Source organism: Neophocaena asiaeorientalis, unplaced genomic scaffold, assembly GCF_003031525.2.
Source record: "Neophocaena asiaeorientalis asiaeorientalis breed wild unplaced genomic scaffold, Neophocaena_asiaeorientalis_V1.1 scaffold62, whole genome shotgun sequence".
Classification (NCBI taxonomy): Eukaryota; Metazoa; Chordata; class Mammalia; order Artiodactyla; family Phocoenidae; genus Neophocaena; species Neophocaena asiaeorientalis.
Window position 1 is genome coordinate 2,178,892 of NW_020175191.1, and position 15,481 is coordinate 2,194,372.

At 37.0% G+C, this 15,481-nt stretch overlaps 1 protein-coding gene across 5 annotated transcripts in view; it reads right to left on the bottom strand.

Moving 5' to 3' along the window:
- PTPN22 (protein tyrosine phosphatase non-receptor type 22) overlaps positions 1-15,481 on the bottom strand; it is a 50,796-nt gene that overhangs the window by 31,469 nt on the left and 3,846 nt on the right. For 4 of the 5 annotated variants that reach the window (XM_024764813.1, XM_024764812.1, XM_024764816.1 and 1 more), the window contains exons 2-10: positions 6,105-6,213; positions 5,763-5,839; positions 5,539-5,634; positions 5,078-5,116; positions 3,854-3,925; positions 3,678-3,737; positions 2,929-3,071; positions 2,364-2,430; positions 1,580-1,657 (exon numbers count right to left, since the gene is read on the bottom strand). In XM_024764813.1, coding sequence (XP_024620581.1) covers positions 1,580-1,657; positions 2,364-2,430; positions 2,929-3,071; positions 3,678-3,737; positions 3,854-3,925; positions 5,078-5,116; positions 5,539-5,634; positions 5,763-5,839; positions 6,105-6,213 — 741 coding nt within the window. Of the gene's footprint in view, positions 1-1,579; positions 1,658-2,363; positions 2,431-2,928; positions 3,072-3,677; positions 3,738-3,853; positions 3,926-4,612; positions 4,803-5,077; positions 5,117-5,538; positions 5,635-5,762; positions 5,840-6,104; positions 6,214-15,481 lie in introns of those variants that run through there. The other variant, XM_024764815.1, reaches the window with a different exon arrangement.

Here is a 15,481-nt window from a genome sequence, read left to right on the forward strand (position 1 = left end):
GAGAACAATGCAGAGTCTATATCACCCAACACAGCCATTGGTACACTCTTCAATTTTTTTAAGACGAGAGAAAAATCAGACAGGAAGCACTCATCTGGTTACAGTGTTATCTATCTCCTGGCTAGAGCAGTGTCATAAAAAGCAGCTATAGCTGGTAGATTTGTTCAAATAGTTGTTGATAATGCCAAAATGTGAAGGTTAACTTAAAATTGTTTCAGCTGTCTTCCAACTCTTAAAAGTAGGTCTGAAATGGACTTTTTCTGAAATGGAGTATGGCTTTATTTATTGATTCAGTATTATAATTTAATGTTATACAACTAGGTTGCATACTTCCTGGAATCTTTATACATCTACATGGATCGGCCTTCTTTTAAGTCTGACAGCACTAAACCAGCCAATACTTTCATTTCACATAAACTTTCCCCCCTATACGTTGAATATAGAAAACACCTACAGGCAACAGATGAAAAAGAATTCTTTTTTTCCACTAACTATTAGTGGAAAACCTGTGTGGGCCAAACAGAAGCTTTATATTATAATAGCTCATAATTTTTTCCCCTCAATTTACAACTTCTAGATGAAAATATCTGAACTGCCATTGTCAATTGTTTTACTTCTAAACTTATGTGCAAGTTCATTTGTAAGTGCTTTAAACATGTTAATTTCTTGCTGTTTAAGCAATATGAAGCAGTTCTAACAAATTATGCAAAAATGCCTCTTACCTAATAAATACCTATAAATGTTTGATGAAAGAATGAATGGGTGAATGTTAAACTCTATCTTAAAGATGGAGACCATTTAGAAATATAGGTAAAGTTATTGGTGTAGAAATATGGGTGGAATTAATACTGTAGAAAGTGAGAGATCTGGGCTGGGAATGTTTTACCTAGGAGGTAGAACGTGAGCTGGAGAGGAGAGAACAGGGGAAAAGCATTTCCAATGGAATAAAACTGTGAGCAATCTGGGGTAGGTTAAAATACTGTGATACATATATATAATCACATATATAGTATGATTGTAATTATGGGTTTTCTGGTAATATTTTTTAATATACAAAGAATAAAGACCAAGAGAAACTACAGAAAAATAGTAACAGTGACTCCCTCTAGGCGACAGGATTATGGATGATTTTTTAAATTTTTTATCATTTTCTAAAATGAGCATATAGACTTCATTCTGCAGATTCTGTTACCACCTCCCGAAGAAGAAATTACAGATCTCTGATTTTCTATGGTTTCAGAAATGAAGTACCACTACAAAATTTCAAGTTAACCTGACCCAGCTATTTCTTTCTAATAAGTCAAACAGCTTGTTGAATTTTTTCAACATCCTTTGTAAGAAATATTATATTGTTTTCTTAATATTTTCTGAACAGGCTATAAAATATAAGGAATGAAAGGAATTTGGTCCAGAGCAAGGGATACAGGAAAAATATTGGGATATTCAGAGTTAGAGGAAATGGAAATGGACTAAAACCCTTGATAGTAAAGTAGTCAGCTGTTTGTGGAGGCCTTATTATTATTAAACAGAGATACGAAACCAGACTCAGACATGTTATATTATTCACCACAGTCCATACCTGAGTTTGAACTAATGAAGGCCTCTGTGTCCGCATTTCCTGGATCAAACTAAAAACACTGAAGTTCTCAGGAATTATCTACCAAATAAAAGGAAAAAATATCTTACTCCTTTATTGCTATCTAGAAAAAGGAATGCATTTTTTAAACTAATGGGGTTTCTCATCACTTGCACCATGATTTAGAGCCTACAAAATACTGAAGAAACTCTTCAAAATGATTTCACGTGAGGTGATCAAATGTCTGAAGTTAAAAATATGAGGGAGAACTCTCAGTAGGTAAGTATGAGAGTTTAATGAACTAAAAGAAGTTTGCAAATAGGTCTAAAGCCCATATTTTAAACTTCTCATTTCTTGTTAGACTTAAAAAAAAAAATTTACAGGTTGGAACACAAAATTTGCAGTAAATTGAGTTCAACTGCTAAAGGAGCGTGTCTAAAGGAAGGGTAACTGTGATTCAGGGCTGCGGTTCTCAAAACTACTTCTCTCCAGAAGCACCTGAAGAGCTTGCTGGGCAGCCCCTGCCATGCTCAGTTCATCCGAGGTGGGGTCCCAAATTTTGCATTTCTAACAAGTTCTCGGGTGATACTGAAGCTTCTTGTCTGGGGACCACATTTTGAGACCACCAACTTAGGAACTAAATTAATCGTCTGACAAAGCAAATCTACAAGTGAATATTCTAGAAAAGATGAATGGTGGAGATAGCTGTTTTGAAGAACCAAACAATTTCTGAGTCTAAAAGTAGCAAGGTTAAGAAAATGGCAAGTGCCTGTTGAGAGAAACTCACCCCATCTTTTAGTAACATCCACGTATAATCAATAGCACAGATAACACCAGTCCTTCCACAACCAGCACTGAAATGAAAGATCACAGTAGCATGTATATTTGCAGAGAGTGGATCTTTGACAGTAGCTGGAAATTTTCACTGGCAGATTTGAGGAAGAAGAAATCTAGAGCCCATGAAACTTTCTAAACCCTACCATTTCTCAGAACATACTTCAATTGCCACATGCTACACCGAGCCTCAGGACAGATCCCAGGCAACTTCTCACAGCAAAAAGTCTCTAGAGCTGTGCTGTTCGCAAGTAATTTATCAGAAAAGATATTAATTTAATGCTCAGGTTGAATTTATTATAGTTTCTGCTATTGACTTTTCTCTTTCAATCGTTCTAATTTTAAGCTTCATTCCTTTCTGACTGACTGGAAGAAGTGAGCCTAGAATTAGGAGCCTACATCTCATGCAGACTTTAAATTCCAACAAAGTCAGTCTTCCTTCAGTTAAAGCAGGAGTCTTGGCCAGACAGTGACATTTGGTTTATTCTGGGTAGAAGGTTCATCCAACAGCATCATACCTGCAGTGAATGCATATGGGAACACTGTTATCCTCTTGGTAACAACGTACATCCCAGATGAGCTCAAGAATAGGGTCTATAGATGAAGGCACATCGTGGTCTGGCCAGTTCTTGTAATGGAACTGGTAGATGGTTCGAGTTTCCTATAAAAATAGTCAGAATAAAAGGAGAGTTCAAGATTAGGGCTTCACTTCATTCTATCACAAGATTACTCTGACCTACAAAGTAGCATCTATCTATATATTTTTTGCAGTTTATGGAGATTTCTTCCCTATAGGCCTCTGGGACCATATGCCCTCTAAGAACAATTACAAGTAATTTCGAGTCACTTACTATTGGCCTGTCTCTATCTGCCCCACTCACAAGAGAATGCAGATATGAAAATGGTCCAAACCAGAACTGCCCAACTGGTGTGCTTCAAATGGGTCATAGGTGCATTGATGTACTAATCCCTTTGCCTTAGAGAAACCAAGCAGCTTGAGCTCTCAAGTTGGTTCCCAGCCTCTACACACTATACACAGCCTCTATTCATCCTAGAAATATTGTCATTTCATATTGTGCCATTGGTGTGGAGTAGGTTGGGGAACACAGATTACACCAAAGATCTCTTTTGGTTATGATGATTTATCCAGAACATCAAAGGCCCTACCACTTCCTATTATCTTATGCCCAGACTGCATCACATACATATATATTTACTTGCCTGATCTCTGTAGGCTTTGAGGTTACCTCTGGTGTTCTATACTTACACAATTGAACTTGACTTGTAGAGTCCTGATTGTATAATCAGATTTTTTATTTTCAGCTTCCTAAGAAGTAAATTAAAGTATTAGTTATTTCAAAGACTAATATTCAAAGACTACTCTCTATAAAGTAGGTCCTGAAGCATTTGCTCAGCCATAATGGAAATATACATCATACTTACACAGGATATGGAGAAAGGGCCAAGTTGCAGTTGCATTTCTCCTGGCTCAGCCCAGTAGCGCTCACATTTTTTCTGTTGCACAAAGCAGAATGTAGTGATTTCCCTCCATATATGCTAGTCTTTTCTGGGTAAGAAAACCCCCTCCCTCATTCAGAAGCAAATTCAGCTGTATCCTTCTCCTTAGGTTAGGAATTTCTAACCCCCTTGGGCTTCAACCCATGTCTGGATTCTCCAAAGATGGGAAAACAAACACTAAAGGATATACAAATTGCAGACTTCCTGGAAGTCCGACAAAGTAGAAATAGGGATCTGACATTTTCAGTGTTTCAAAAGGATTAAAACAAAGCCTCACAAGCTAACTGAAACCCCAAGTTCCCTTGGTTTTAACTGGAATTGTATCAACTCAGAATGGCAACAGTAGGTTTGAAGAACATTGTTCAATAGAAATATAATACGAGCTACATATGTAATTAAAATTTTTCTAAGAGCCACATTCAAAAATGTAAAAAGGTGGAATTAATTTTAATTAATTTTAATAATATATCTTACTTAGCCAAATACATTAAAATTTTTTTCAACATGTACTCAATATAAAACTCAAATATCAATATAGATATTTGACATTTTTAAACGGTCATCAATATCTAGTATGTATTTTATATTTACAGCACATTTCAATTAATATGCTAAACTTTAACTGGAAATATTTAATTTCCATTTAGATTTCATAAAATTTATGTTTGAAAAAGATTCACATACCCAAGTTGTTCCAAACAAGGTTTTCCAATAACTGAATTGAATATCAGTCTTTAAATTTAAATTAATTAAAATAAAATACTTGAGTTCCTCAGTCACACCAGCCATATTTCAAGTGTTCACTAGCCACACGTGGCTAGTAAAGGCCATTCTGGGCAGCACAAAAGAAGCTCTGACTGGCAGTTTAAAATATCTGATTAAAAACAACAGGAAAATGAATTGTTACTTTAAAAAGGATACCTTATTTTTATTTTAAAACACAGAGTCTACTGGGAAAATGGGCGAAAGAGGTTCTCAGAGGTTTAATAAAAAAAGCCTTGAGAGTCATTTGGCATTCCCAAACTGAAAACTAGGAACATGAGCATAAATGTTTACCAAGTCACTTAAGTTAAGGAAAGTTCTGCTACCAAGTCTCCCCCTTCTTTTTCTTCTTTCCTTTACCTTTAGGTTTACTAGAAAGCAACTCACCTTCCCCATTTCAAACTCCATGCATGCCATAACAATGATCTGGGGGGATGAAATACATGGAAACTTAAACACTGATATAGTTTAAAAAAGCAGCTAATACATGGGTCCCAGAGTCAAAAAGTGTTATTTTATTGTTTTATAACCAAAAAAGAAATCCTAATAGATTATAAAATGTTGCTCCTACCCTTCCTTCTCTCTGTCCTCACTTCCCTTTTCTCTATTCAAATCAGTAAATTCTTGTTAACAAATAAGACTGTCGAGTTGAGAACTTTTATTTTCTTGAACAATAGTGACATTGTGATTTTGACTAAAAGGTGACTGAACACCAAAATTCTAGTGACTGACCCCAAAAAGCACTGATTTTAATGCACATAGGAAACTTCAGTCACATATCCTGACACCCTACCCCCTTCATCCCTAAAAACTAGAGAGTATAGTAACAAAAGTAACTCTGCACTAACCAGGACGCTGTATTCCCAAATCATCCGCCAGAAGTCCAGGACAGTTGTAGGCAAAGGTCCCTGGGTGGCAATATAAGCCTTGGGTCCCAAAACTCCCTAAAGGGGAACAGAAATTACATGGGGTGACTACAAATAATATACTCTCCTTCTTGTCCAGTATCCCTCCCTTCCCCCTCTACCCCATTTTTTTAGGTACCTAGAGAAATATGGAATATTAGATGTACCTTAATGAAGTTGGCATTGATGTAGCTGGAATCCTCATCAGAGGTTATCATGGACAGCTCTACTCGACTGTGGTCATCTATAATATAAAAGAAAGACAGACTAATTAAGAGGGTTTGGTTAGAGGGCTTTCTGTAAGTCAGGAAGCAGCACTGTGAATAGTGGATGCTCATTAGTGTTTGAAGACTGAATGAATGAACGAATGTTCTTTTGTAGTCATATACAGTACAACTAATTTGTCAAAGCCATGGTCTAGGATTAGGAACAGCAACCAATGGGTAAAAAGAGATAAGATGATTGAATTTGAGAGAAGATACAAGTTTAAAGGGAGAAATGAAACTTACAGGGCAAGATATCCTTATATCTGTTTTTCTTGATATTCTTGGGCCTCTCAGCCTCAGTTGTGGGATAGGTTTTATCTGCCTTATACTTGGTGGATAGTTTTTTCAGCGTCTGTAATAAAATTACAGTAATTAAATCAAATCATCCTAGAGAAAAGAGGTAAGAAGCTATCTCCAGAGAGCTTTCCTTCTCCACTGTCCAAACATTCCACTTCAGCTGTTTTAGTATCCTCTAGGGCTGGTTGCATTCAGAACAGAGCCTCAGAGCATAAGGGCAACAGAGCTTAGTGACATTTGGAGAAGTGAAAAGGTCATACTTAATGCAGCTGAGTTGCAAATAGCTAAAACTTAGAGGTAAAACCAGTGAATATTTTAAAAATAACATCTTCTGAACACACCCTGTGTTCCACCCAAAGAGTCAGATATTAAAAGTTTGACTTACTTTCTTTACAGCTATTACAGGACTACACTGAGGTAGTCTAGAACCTGAGGTGGGGCTTAACCTGTACCGTGATCTGCACCCCATGACTTAGTCAATGGCAGTCACTGGAGGCGGGTGGGCATCTGCATTGTTAACCAGCTCTGTGGTTTATTCTGATGTATATTTTTGAGTTGGATAAACTAGGGTTTGAATTCTGACTCCCACAGTTACTGGCTGAATGAAGCTGGGCAAGTTATTTAATCTTTCTGTGTCTCAGTTGCTTTGTAAGTAAAATGGGGGGATAGTTACCTTAGAGTTGCGGGTGAATTAAGTGAGTTATCGTATGTGAAGCACTGGTACAGAGTACATGTTTAATAAAGAAAAGGTATTGTTACTATATAAAACAATAAATAAATAAAATTATTCTCGCTTGCCAACATTATAGTATAGAGCAAAATTTCAGGTCAGAGTAAATGATAGTTCCTCTTTAGCTCCTTCTGATAAATCAACCTTGTCCTAGATTTCAACTCCCTTATCATTTGAAGAAACTGCATTTAGTAGATCTGAGCTTTATCGACCCTTACTCAATTTGAGAAAGATAAGGGAAAAACATCTCTGATAGCTAATAAATATTTATTGAACTGAACTACGGAAAATAATTTTCATTATCTACCCACTGTTTAATAGTGACTTGGTCACATGAAGATCATTAATTACTTCCTATTGGTCAGATGCCTCAGCATCTTCTCAGTCTTCATTCTCTTTAACTTAACTTCCTTCTTGAAATTCCCTCCTCCCTTTGCCCTTATTAGTCTACATTATTTTGGTTCTCCTCTTTCTTCTCTGACTTCTCTTTCCCTCTTCTCATTCATCCTTACTGCCTCTATGTCTGCTTCTATCTTCTAATTGTGAATTATCCAAGGTTCCAAAGTTAAGTCCTCAACTCTCTGCTCTTCTCACTAAATACATTTGCTCAGAGATATCATCTCTTATAGAAGACAGACCAGTTTTTTAAAATTTATTTAACTAATTCAAATTGAATTATAATTCCAACTCCTATCAGATAACTCTCAAAGTTCTTCATTAAGATTTGACTATTAAGTGCCATTCCTGAATTTCCAACCATACCCTAGACATTTCCACCTGGGTGTCTTACTTCAGCCTCAAACTCAGCACATCTAAAACGAAAATTATCACCGTCCCTACAGTTAATGCCAATGGCACTATCTTTACCCCAGGCAACCATACTCTAGAAACTGAGAGTTACTTTAGGTTCCCCACTTCCCACAATTCCCACCTCTAACTCAGTCAGCAAGTGAAACTGATTCTTCCCATGCAATATTTTGCATCAACTTTCCTTCCTATGCCCCTACAGATACTTCAATTCAGGCCCTCTCCCTTAAAGCTTGAACTGTTACAGTTGCTTCTTAACTCATCTTCATACTTTTCTCTTTCTCTGTTCAAATCCATTAGGCATAATTATGCTAACTTAATCTTACTAAAGTATTGCTTTTCTTATCTTCTCATGCTAAAAACTACTTCAGTGAATCCCCCTTGCTACCAGGAAAAAGTCAAAACTCCTTAGTCAGGTACTCAAGATTCTCCCCAGTTGGACCCAAGCTAATTTCCCCATATTTGCTACTGTCCCACAATTATGAGCCTTCCAAAGATTGATTTCTAAGTTCTTTCAAGAGTGTACAAACTGATGTCACTGACAATTATATGTAACATCGCTTCTTTAAAACTATGGGTCCCTTTTCCTTTCTCATAAATATATACCTGGTACTGTTTTTGCTTTTCTCACCCATAATTATGATCTATTTTGTTCCACAGGGTAAACTAATAGAGAGAAATAAGGAAATAGAAAAAGAACTTTTCTCATGTGACTGGCAACAAGAAAAACTTAAAAAGAAGGGAATTGTTGATTATTTTACTTAGTTGTTTATATTTCATATAGAGTTTTCACATAATTAGGATGTGTGTCTATCTGTAGGAGTTTACTTAAGGACACTCATAACTAAGTCATAAAAAAAAATGGGTGAGGAAGGGAGAGCCTAAAATAAAGGAATGATGACACAGAGAGACAGAGAGATAAAAGAGGTAGTTGGGAATAGAAATTTGTTCCAACAAATCATCTAAACTCATCATTAGATTTCAAAATTAGCTCAGGATAACCTGATAACTGAGTCTGCAAGGAGAGAAAAAAAGTTGGGGTCATGAAAGATTTGTTAGCTGGGAGTCCAAAATACAAAGAATTATCAAATATCTAGAATCTAATTAAAGTGATACTTTCCAAATAATAAATAGATCATTAATTATTATAACAATTCAAAGTATAGGAGTGTAAGCTTTTTCCAACTAAGGATGACAACTGGAACAGACAGCCACTGCCTGTTTATCTGCTGGACCACAAATGCCAGCATGTATTGTTCTAATGACCATTTTTTTTCTGTTTCTAGAGTTAGATCAGACACAGGCAACCTATTTAAAAACAGGTATACAGTTAGTTCTTAAATCCTAATTTCTTACCATGGTTTGAATTCTTGTGGATTTTCAGAATTGGATTTAGGAGGAGAGATGCTGAAATGATCATTATACAGCATATTTTTACGCCAAGACGGATGTAAGTGGCCTAGTTTGGAAATTTAGGGATGTGGCACAAATACATGAAAGAATAGAAAATCTTTCCAGTTCGTATCAATTTCCAAGTTATACCAATTTCTCAGCTCTCTCTGCTCTTGTGCACCTTCAGAATGATACTTTTCAGGTTGCTGTTGATTCCAGGGCGGCTGAAAAGATGTCAACTCCCAGAGCAGTTCATTCTAAAAATGTCCAGAACAGAGTATACTCCCTGTTACACTGTTTTTATCTGTTTCACTTTGCTTGCTTGCGGAATGCTTTCCAGGGAGAATGTCATAGGCAAAGCTCTTTTTGAAAGATATGCCTAAATGAATTGGGTAAAATTTCACAGATAAAAGTTGTGTGTGTGTGTGTGTGTGTGTGTGTGTGTGTGTGTGTGTGTGTGTTTAACCTATGTTTGTTTAGCTGTCTTCACTGCCACCTTCAACAATGGGAGAGAATGGCTTTTTATTTCCTACTTTGTTCCTTCTTCCAGAGTTATCTGGCTGGATGTTAAATGGGGACATTCTTTTAGCAGAACATCACATAGAAAATGTCTGTAGAATTGTTAATTTGGAAAGCGTGAAAGATTTTTTTTTTCAGATATCTTACCTAGAGGTCAAACCACTGTGAAGATCTTTTTCTCATTCCCCTTCTCTCCCTGCTAGACGCCCCAGGCTCCAACACCCCAACAGAGAAAAAATCAGAGCCAACTTAGGACAGAGAACTGATAAACCTCACCAGAAAAAGAGAAACTCTGAGGGTAGGAAGCAAAAGGGTATAGAAGAGAAAGTAGGGCTATGGGAGGTGGGCTGGGATTGGGGGAGAAAGGATAGGTTAAAGGGAGAAAGTATTTCTCTACCAACCACCAAGTGGGTGTGAGTTCCCTAGAGGCAGCACCAACAAGAACAATTGGGGAATAAGGAAAAGTTGTTGAGGGAATACAGAAAAGGGGCCTCCGGAGCCCCTGATAAGTTGGAATGTATGAGAAACCAGATTCTGTTCATGCTTGATAAGCTAACAGTAAGCTGGTTTGGTTTGTGGGCTATGCTACCCCTTTCCTTTCAAGACAGGAAAACAGAACCGAGGTCCTGGCCATGAATCTCTAGGAATCAGGACTGAACCTATTGCATGTTCATCTTATTGACTAGAAAAGTAATTATTAGTAAATGAACTAAGGTCATTCCCAAAAGAGAACAGAAAGGAAAAAGGAAGCACAATACCTTTGCCTTGGAGGACCACACTATTGTATAGAAAACAGCATAAGTTACATTTGGGTGTGGGAAAAATCAGTCTTGGCCCTCCTGTGCCAGGCGGAAGAGGGGACTCAAAGCTGGGCTGTCTCCAGAGTTTCTCAAGATAGTTCCTCAATGCCTTACAACTGCAGGTCAGTACTATCTATTCCAAGCCTCCAACGGGATAGAGAAAGCATGAATGCTAAGAAACGGAATTAGGAGCTCAGGTCTCTCCCTCCAGTAAACAAGGGTACCACTAGTAGGAATGCGGGACGAGACTGAACTGGCCCTGAGTGTGCATACAATCATCTCCAGCTAGACAGGCAAACTTATGCGGATTGTGCGGCCATCCAATAGTCAGGTAAGTGAGCAGGTGGGTAGCAATAGCTAAACTGGGGTGAGTAAACCAAGAGGTTCAGCTTTAGATAAATACAATGTGAGGATATGGCAAGACATGTATTTAAAATGTATTTTAAATGTCCTGTGAATAACTGAAAATGTGGGCCTGGGTGGTCCCTAGTGAAAGACTGGAGATGCAGTTGGGAGAAATTAGCTTTAGAGGTAATGTGATATATTTATTCCAGTGGAAGCAGCAAAAAACTACACATTAATGGGCACAAAAGTCAGGAAATGCTGATAAGTATGTTCAAGTGACAGGCTGATTCACATAAATGAGTCATTTCGATTCAACAGATGTTTGGGCACTTGCTAGGCAGGAGGTACTGTGTTCGTGACTGCTTGGCTAGTGTTGTTACCATAAATAAATATAGAACTAGGATGTATCTAGATCTTCTCTATAGAACTAAGATGTATCCAGGTCTTCTCTGGTCTGTCTATGATAAGTCTCCAGAAGTTGCTATAATACCAATCTGACTTCTAGTGCATTATAAACCGTCATTAGTACTTGACCTTCACAACTGGATACCTTCTTTCTATTAGGGTTCATTGAATCCTTCAAATTTAATAAATACGCCTTTGTATTTAATTAATACAATATTTACCTTTTCTACAAAAGCACCTCATCTCCAAGAAACATAAAATTCCTTTTTTGGGGGCTTTTTATTATTTAAATGGATTCCAACAACACTGAAGGAAAACTTTTGATATAGATTTTTAAGTTAAAAAGTAATGCATATTTTTTAATAATGTATATTAATTGGAGAAATTTTAGAATATAGAGAACCCAGAAAAGATGATTAAAAATCACCTATAGCCCCACTACTCAGTTAATCATTCTTAATATTTCAAAATATTACATTCCAACTTTTACCTATACATGTGTAATGAAGATGGAATCACACGGCATATAGGGTTTTGTAACTTGCTCTCTTTACATATCAATTTGTATTATTCTACATAATTTTTAATGGTGGCAGAGTATTCTATTGTATGAGATGCAACATGAGTTACTTAACCCACTCCTTTATACTATTGGACATTTAAGTTGCTTCCAATCTTCCTAAACAATAATTATGAACAATATTACAATAGGTGGCCAAAATCTATATAAATATCTTTCATTATTTCCTTCAGATGAATTTTTTGGAGTGATCAAAGAACTTTCTCATTTTAAAGACTTTTGATACATATTACTAAATACATATCGGAACCCATATACAAATTTTGCCTCCAGAAAGTTATACCAGCAATGTAGGAGACTGCATATTTCTGAATGCTGGTCAACATTAGGATTATAATGTTTTAAGTATAGGTGCCTTTGATAAGTAAAGTGTTATTCGCGATGTTTTTGTTATTTGTATTTCCCTTTGTGGTTTCTTCACTCCAAAACATTTTTTAGAAGGAAGAAAATACACCATACTCAAGTTACTCTACCTACATGAAGCTGTGTTCATATCTCTGTATTCATATCCAGCCTTTGAACAAATACATATAGACATCCAGTGAGCTCATATATGCATATTTAGCACACTTGTCATTAGCTAAGCTCTCACTTTTTCTACACAATTCATACTTTTACACATGCTTTCTAAATCAAGATGCCTCAACTACCTTCAATGTAGAAAAGAAAAAAAAATCTAAGGAGTTTTAAACATAAAGACATGCAGCAAATTGACTAGCATAAAAACACATAACCAAGCCTTAACCCACATTTAATACAGTGGCTAAAATGTACATGACATAAAACCACAATCGGTTGCAGTAGTTGACCAAAGTGAATACCTATTCCTCTGTAAATTATCGTCAATCGGATAAGAAAAATACACTAATGGAAGAGGATGGTCCTCATTAAGCTTAGAAAAAGGAAAGTAAAGTCCCTAGTGTTGTCCAGAAAAGAGTGGTGGCCACCAACCTGAGGGTTCAAACAGGGAGATGAAGACTTCATACCATCACAGTTGAGGCCATTAAAATCACTATGCTCTTCAAGCAACTTTCTGATTATCATTGGCTTCTCATGTAAGTTTCTCTCCAAATTTAGAGAATATGCTGGCCAGCCAATGCAAACTTCTACTCTGTTTGATAGTGATTTTTCTCTGCCCAAAATTAATAAATTGGTATTCTTGTTTCTGGTGAATTTCTTTTTGTTTTGTTGTTGTTGTTGGTTTTTTGTTTGTTTGTTTGTTTTTGTGGTACCCGGGCCTCTAACTACTGTGGCTTCTCCCTTTGCGGAGCACAGACTCCAGATGCGCAGGCCCAGCGGCCATGACTCATGGGCCCAGTCGCTCCGCGGCATGTGGGATCTTCCCGGACCGGGGCACGAACCCGTGTCCCCTGCATCGGCAGGCGGACTCTCAACCACTGTGCCACCAGGGAAGCCCTCTGGTGAATTTCTTATGTGTTTGCCTGATCCTGATCACTCTCAGCATACTGACAAAATTGAATTTTTAGATCAGCAAAGCTAAAGTCGAGACGCAGGACTATGGTGATCCAAAATAGTTAATGTCACCCTAAGCGACTGCTTGGCCTCTCTCCATGCACTCTGTGATCACAACAGTAATTGCATATATTGAACCTTGACAGAATTCATAAAAATAATTAGAAAGAATTAAGACCCAGCTACATGCAACCAAATGAATTTTAGAAACACAATGTAGAGTGAAAGAAGGAAGATATTAAAAATGTATATACAACATGATTTTATTTACATAGAATTCAAAAACACGTAAAATTAATCTCTTTTGCTTTGTGATATATATGCCTTGAAGCTATGCTGAAAAACAAAGAAAAAAGTAATCTCATGATAGTGTTTACCTCTAGTCAGGTGGGAGTTGGGGGAAGTTGTGATCTGGAAGGACACCCAAGGGTTTTCTGGGGTGTGGGTAATGTTCTACTTCTTGATCTGAGTGATGCTTATATAGATGCCTGCTTTATTACTAATTGTTAAATTTTATGTTTGCGTTTAAAGCACTTTTCTGTGTATATGTTATATTCTATGATTTTTTTAAGTTTAAGACCAATGGATAAATTGGAAGCAATAGAGCAGGGTGGCGGGCGGGGACCAAGAGCACAAGCTCAAAAGTTAAACAGCTTTATTTCGAATCTGAGTTCTACCACTTATGAAATCCATGACCTTAGGTAAGTTGTTTAATTTCTCTGACCCTCAGTGTCTACTACACAGCAAATACTATGCTGGATGCTGAGGATATCAAGATAAGAACTAAATCTGAGCCTTGTCTTTGTGGAGCTACAATCCGATGGGAAAGCAGACATTAATCAAATAATCAGACAAATAAATATAAAACTGGAACTGTAATGAGTGCTATGAATACCTTCAATTCAGCTGGGGTGAGGTTGGGGGAAGAAGAAGCTTTTAAAAAATGACACATGGTGCTGAGAACTTACTCGATATATTTAGGGAGGTCAAGGAAGGCTTCTCTGGGAAAGCGGCCAGCAAACCGTTATCTGAAGAATTATGAAGTGTTAACTAGGTGAAGAGGAGTATGGGGGAATATTCAAGGTAGAGGTAACAGCACGTGTGCAAAGTCCTGTGGCAGAGGAAGCATGACAAGGACAAGAAAATGAACATGCTGTAAGAAGCTGGAAAAGCACTCAGCTGCTGGTCCGTGTGGGACTTTGTTAGCCATTCATTATAAAGGGCTCTTTGGGAATTAGATGAGGTTCTGTTCGTGAAGCACTCAAGCACAGAGTCTGGAACATGGTTCCATGATTAGCTATTGTGGAAAGTACATGAACCGAAAGTTCATATGAGGAAATGCAGATTGAAAATAGTCACGGAAAATTGGCAGGCTCAGAAATCAAATAAATCAAATTAACATAACAAAGTACAATTTGACACTAATTAAATTAGAAAAATAAAACATGCTATGATTTTGCTTGATGCAGTTTAAGTATCGTGGCTAAGAGGCTTTGGAATCAAACATACCGGAGTTTCAAATCCTGGTTTTGCCACTTCATGGGTAAAATGAAGATAATGCTTGCCTCCTGGGGTCGTTGTAGTGATTAAGATCATATATGGTAAACCACTTAGATTGCCTAGGATATGATAGGCAGTCAAAAATTTTACCTATTACTATCTTTTTTAGATATTAAATTGAGACTATCAAGGTGGTAAAGAAGACGATAAATTCAGATATCTCAAGTTTTAAAAACTCTGTTGGAAATATATTTGGCAAAACTTAACCAATTAGATGCTAATACTCTTTGGTCCAGGAACAATAACACTTGTGGGGATCTAGCCCCAGGATATAATCCCAAAGGAAGGGGGAAACCACATGGAAACATTCATTGCAGTTTTATCAATAATCAGGAAAAATGAGAAATAACCTGTTTCCAAAAATAGAGAAATAATTAACTTATTTGGGTGCCTACTACATGTCAGGCATTTTATATATTCATTCTTTTATCTTCACAGCAATTCTACAAAGTGAATATTATTTGTTACCACTTTTTAGTTACTCTGTTCAAGGTCACATAGCTAATTATAGGCAGAAGGAAAATTTAAACCCAGATTTATATGACTCCAAAGTTGTTACAAGTACAGATGGTAAAGCAAGACTGCCGGAACTGGAAACTCAGTTCCACCACTTACTGGTTATGTGACCCTGAGTGAGTCAGTTAACTTCTCTGTGTCTCATTTTCCTCATCCTTAAAATGGAGATGATAACAGTGCCTTCCTCAATAGATTA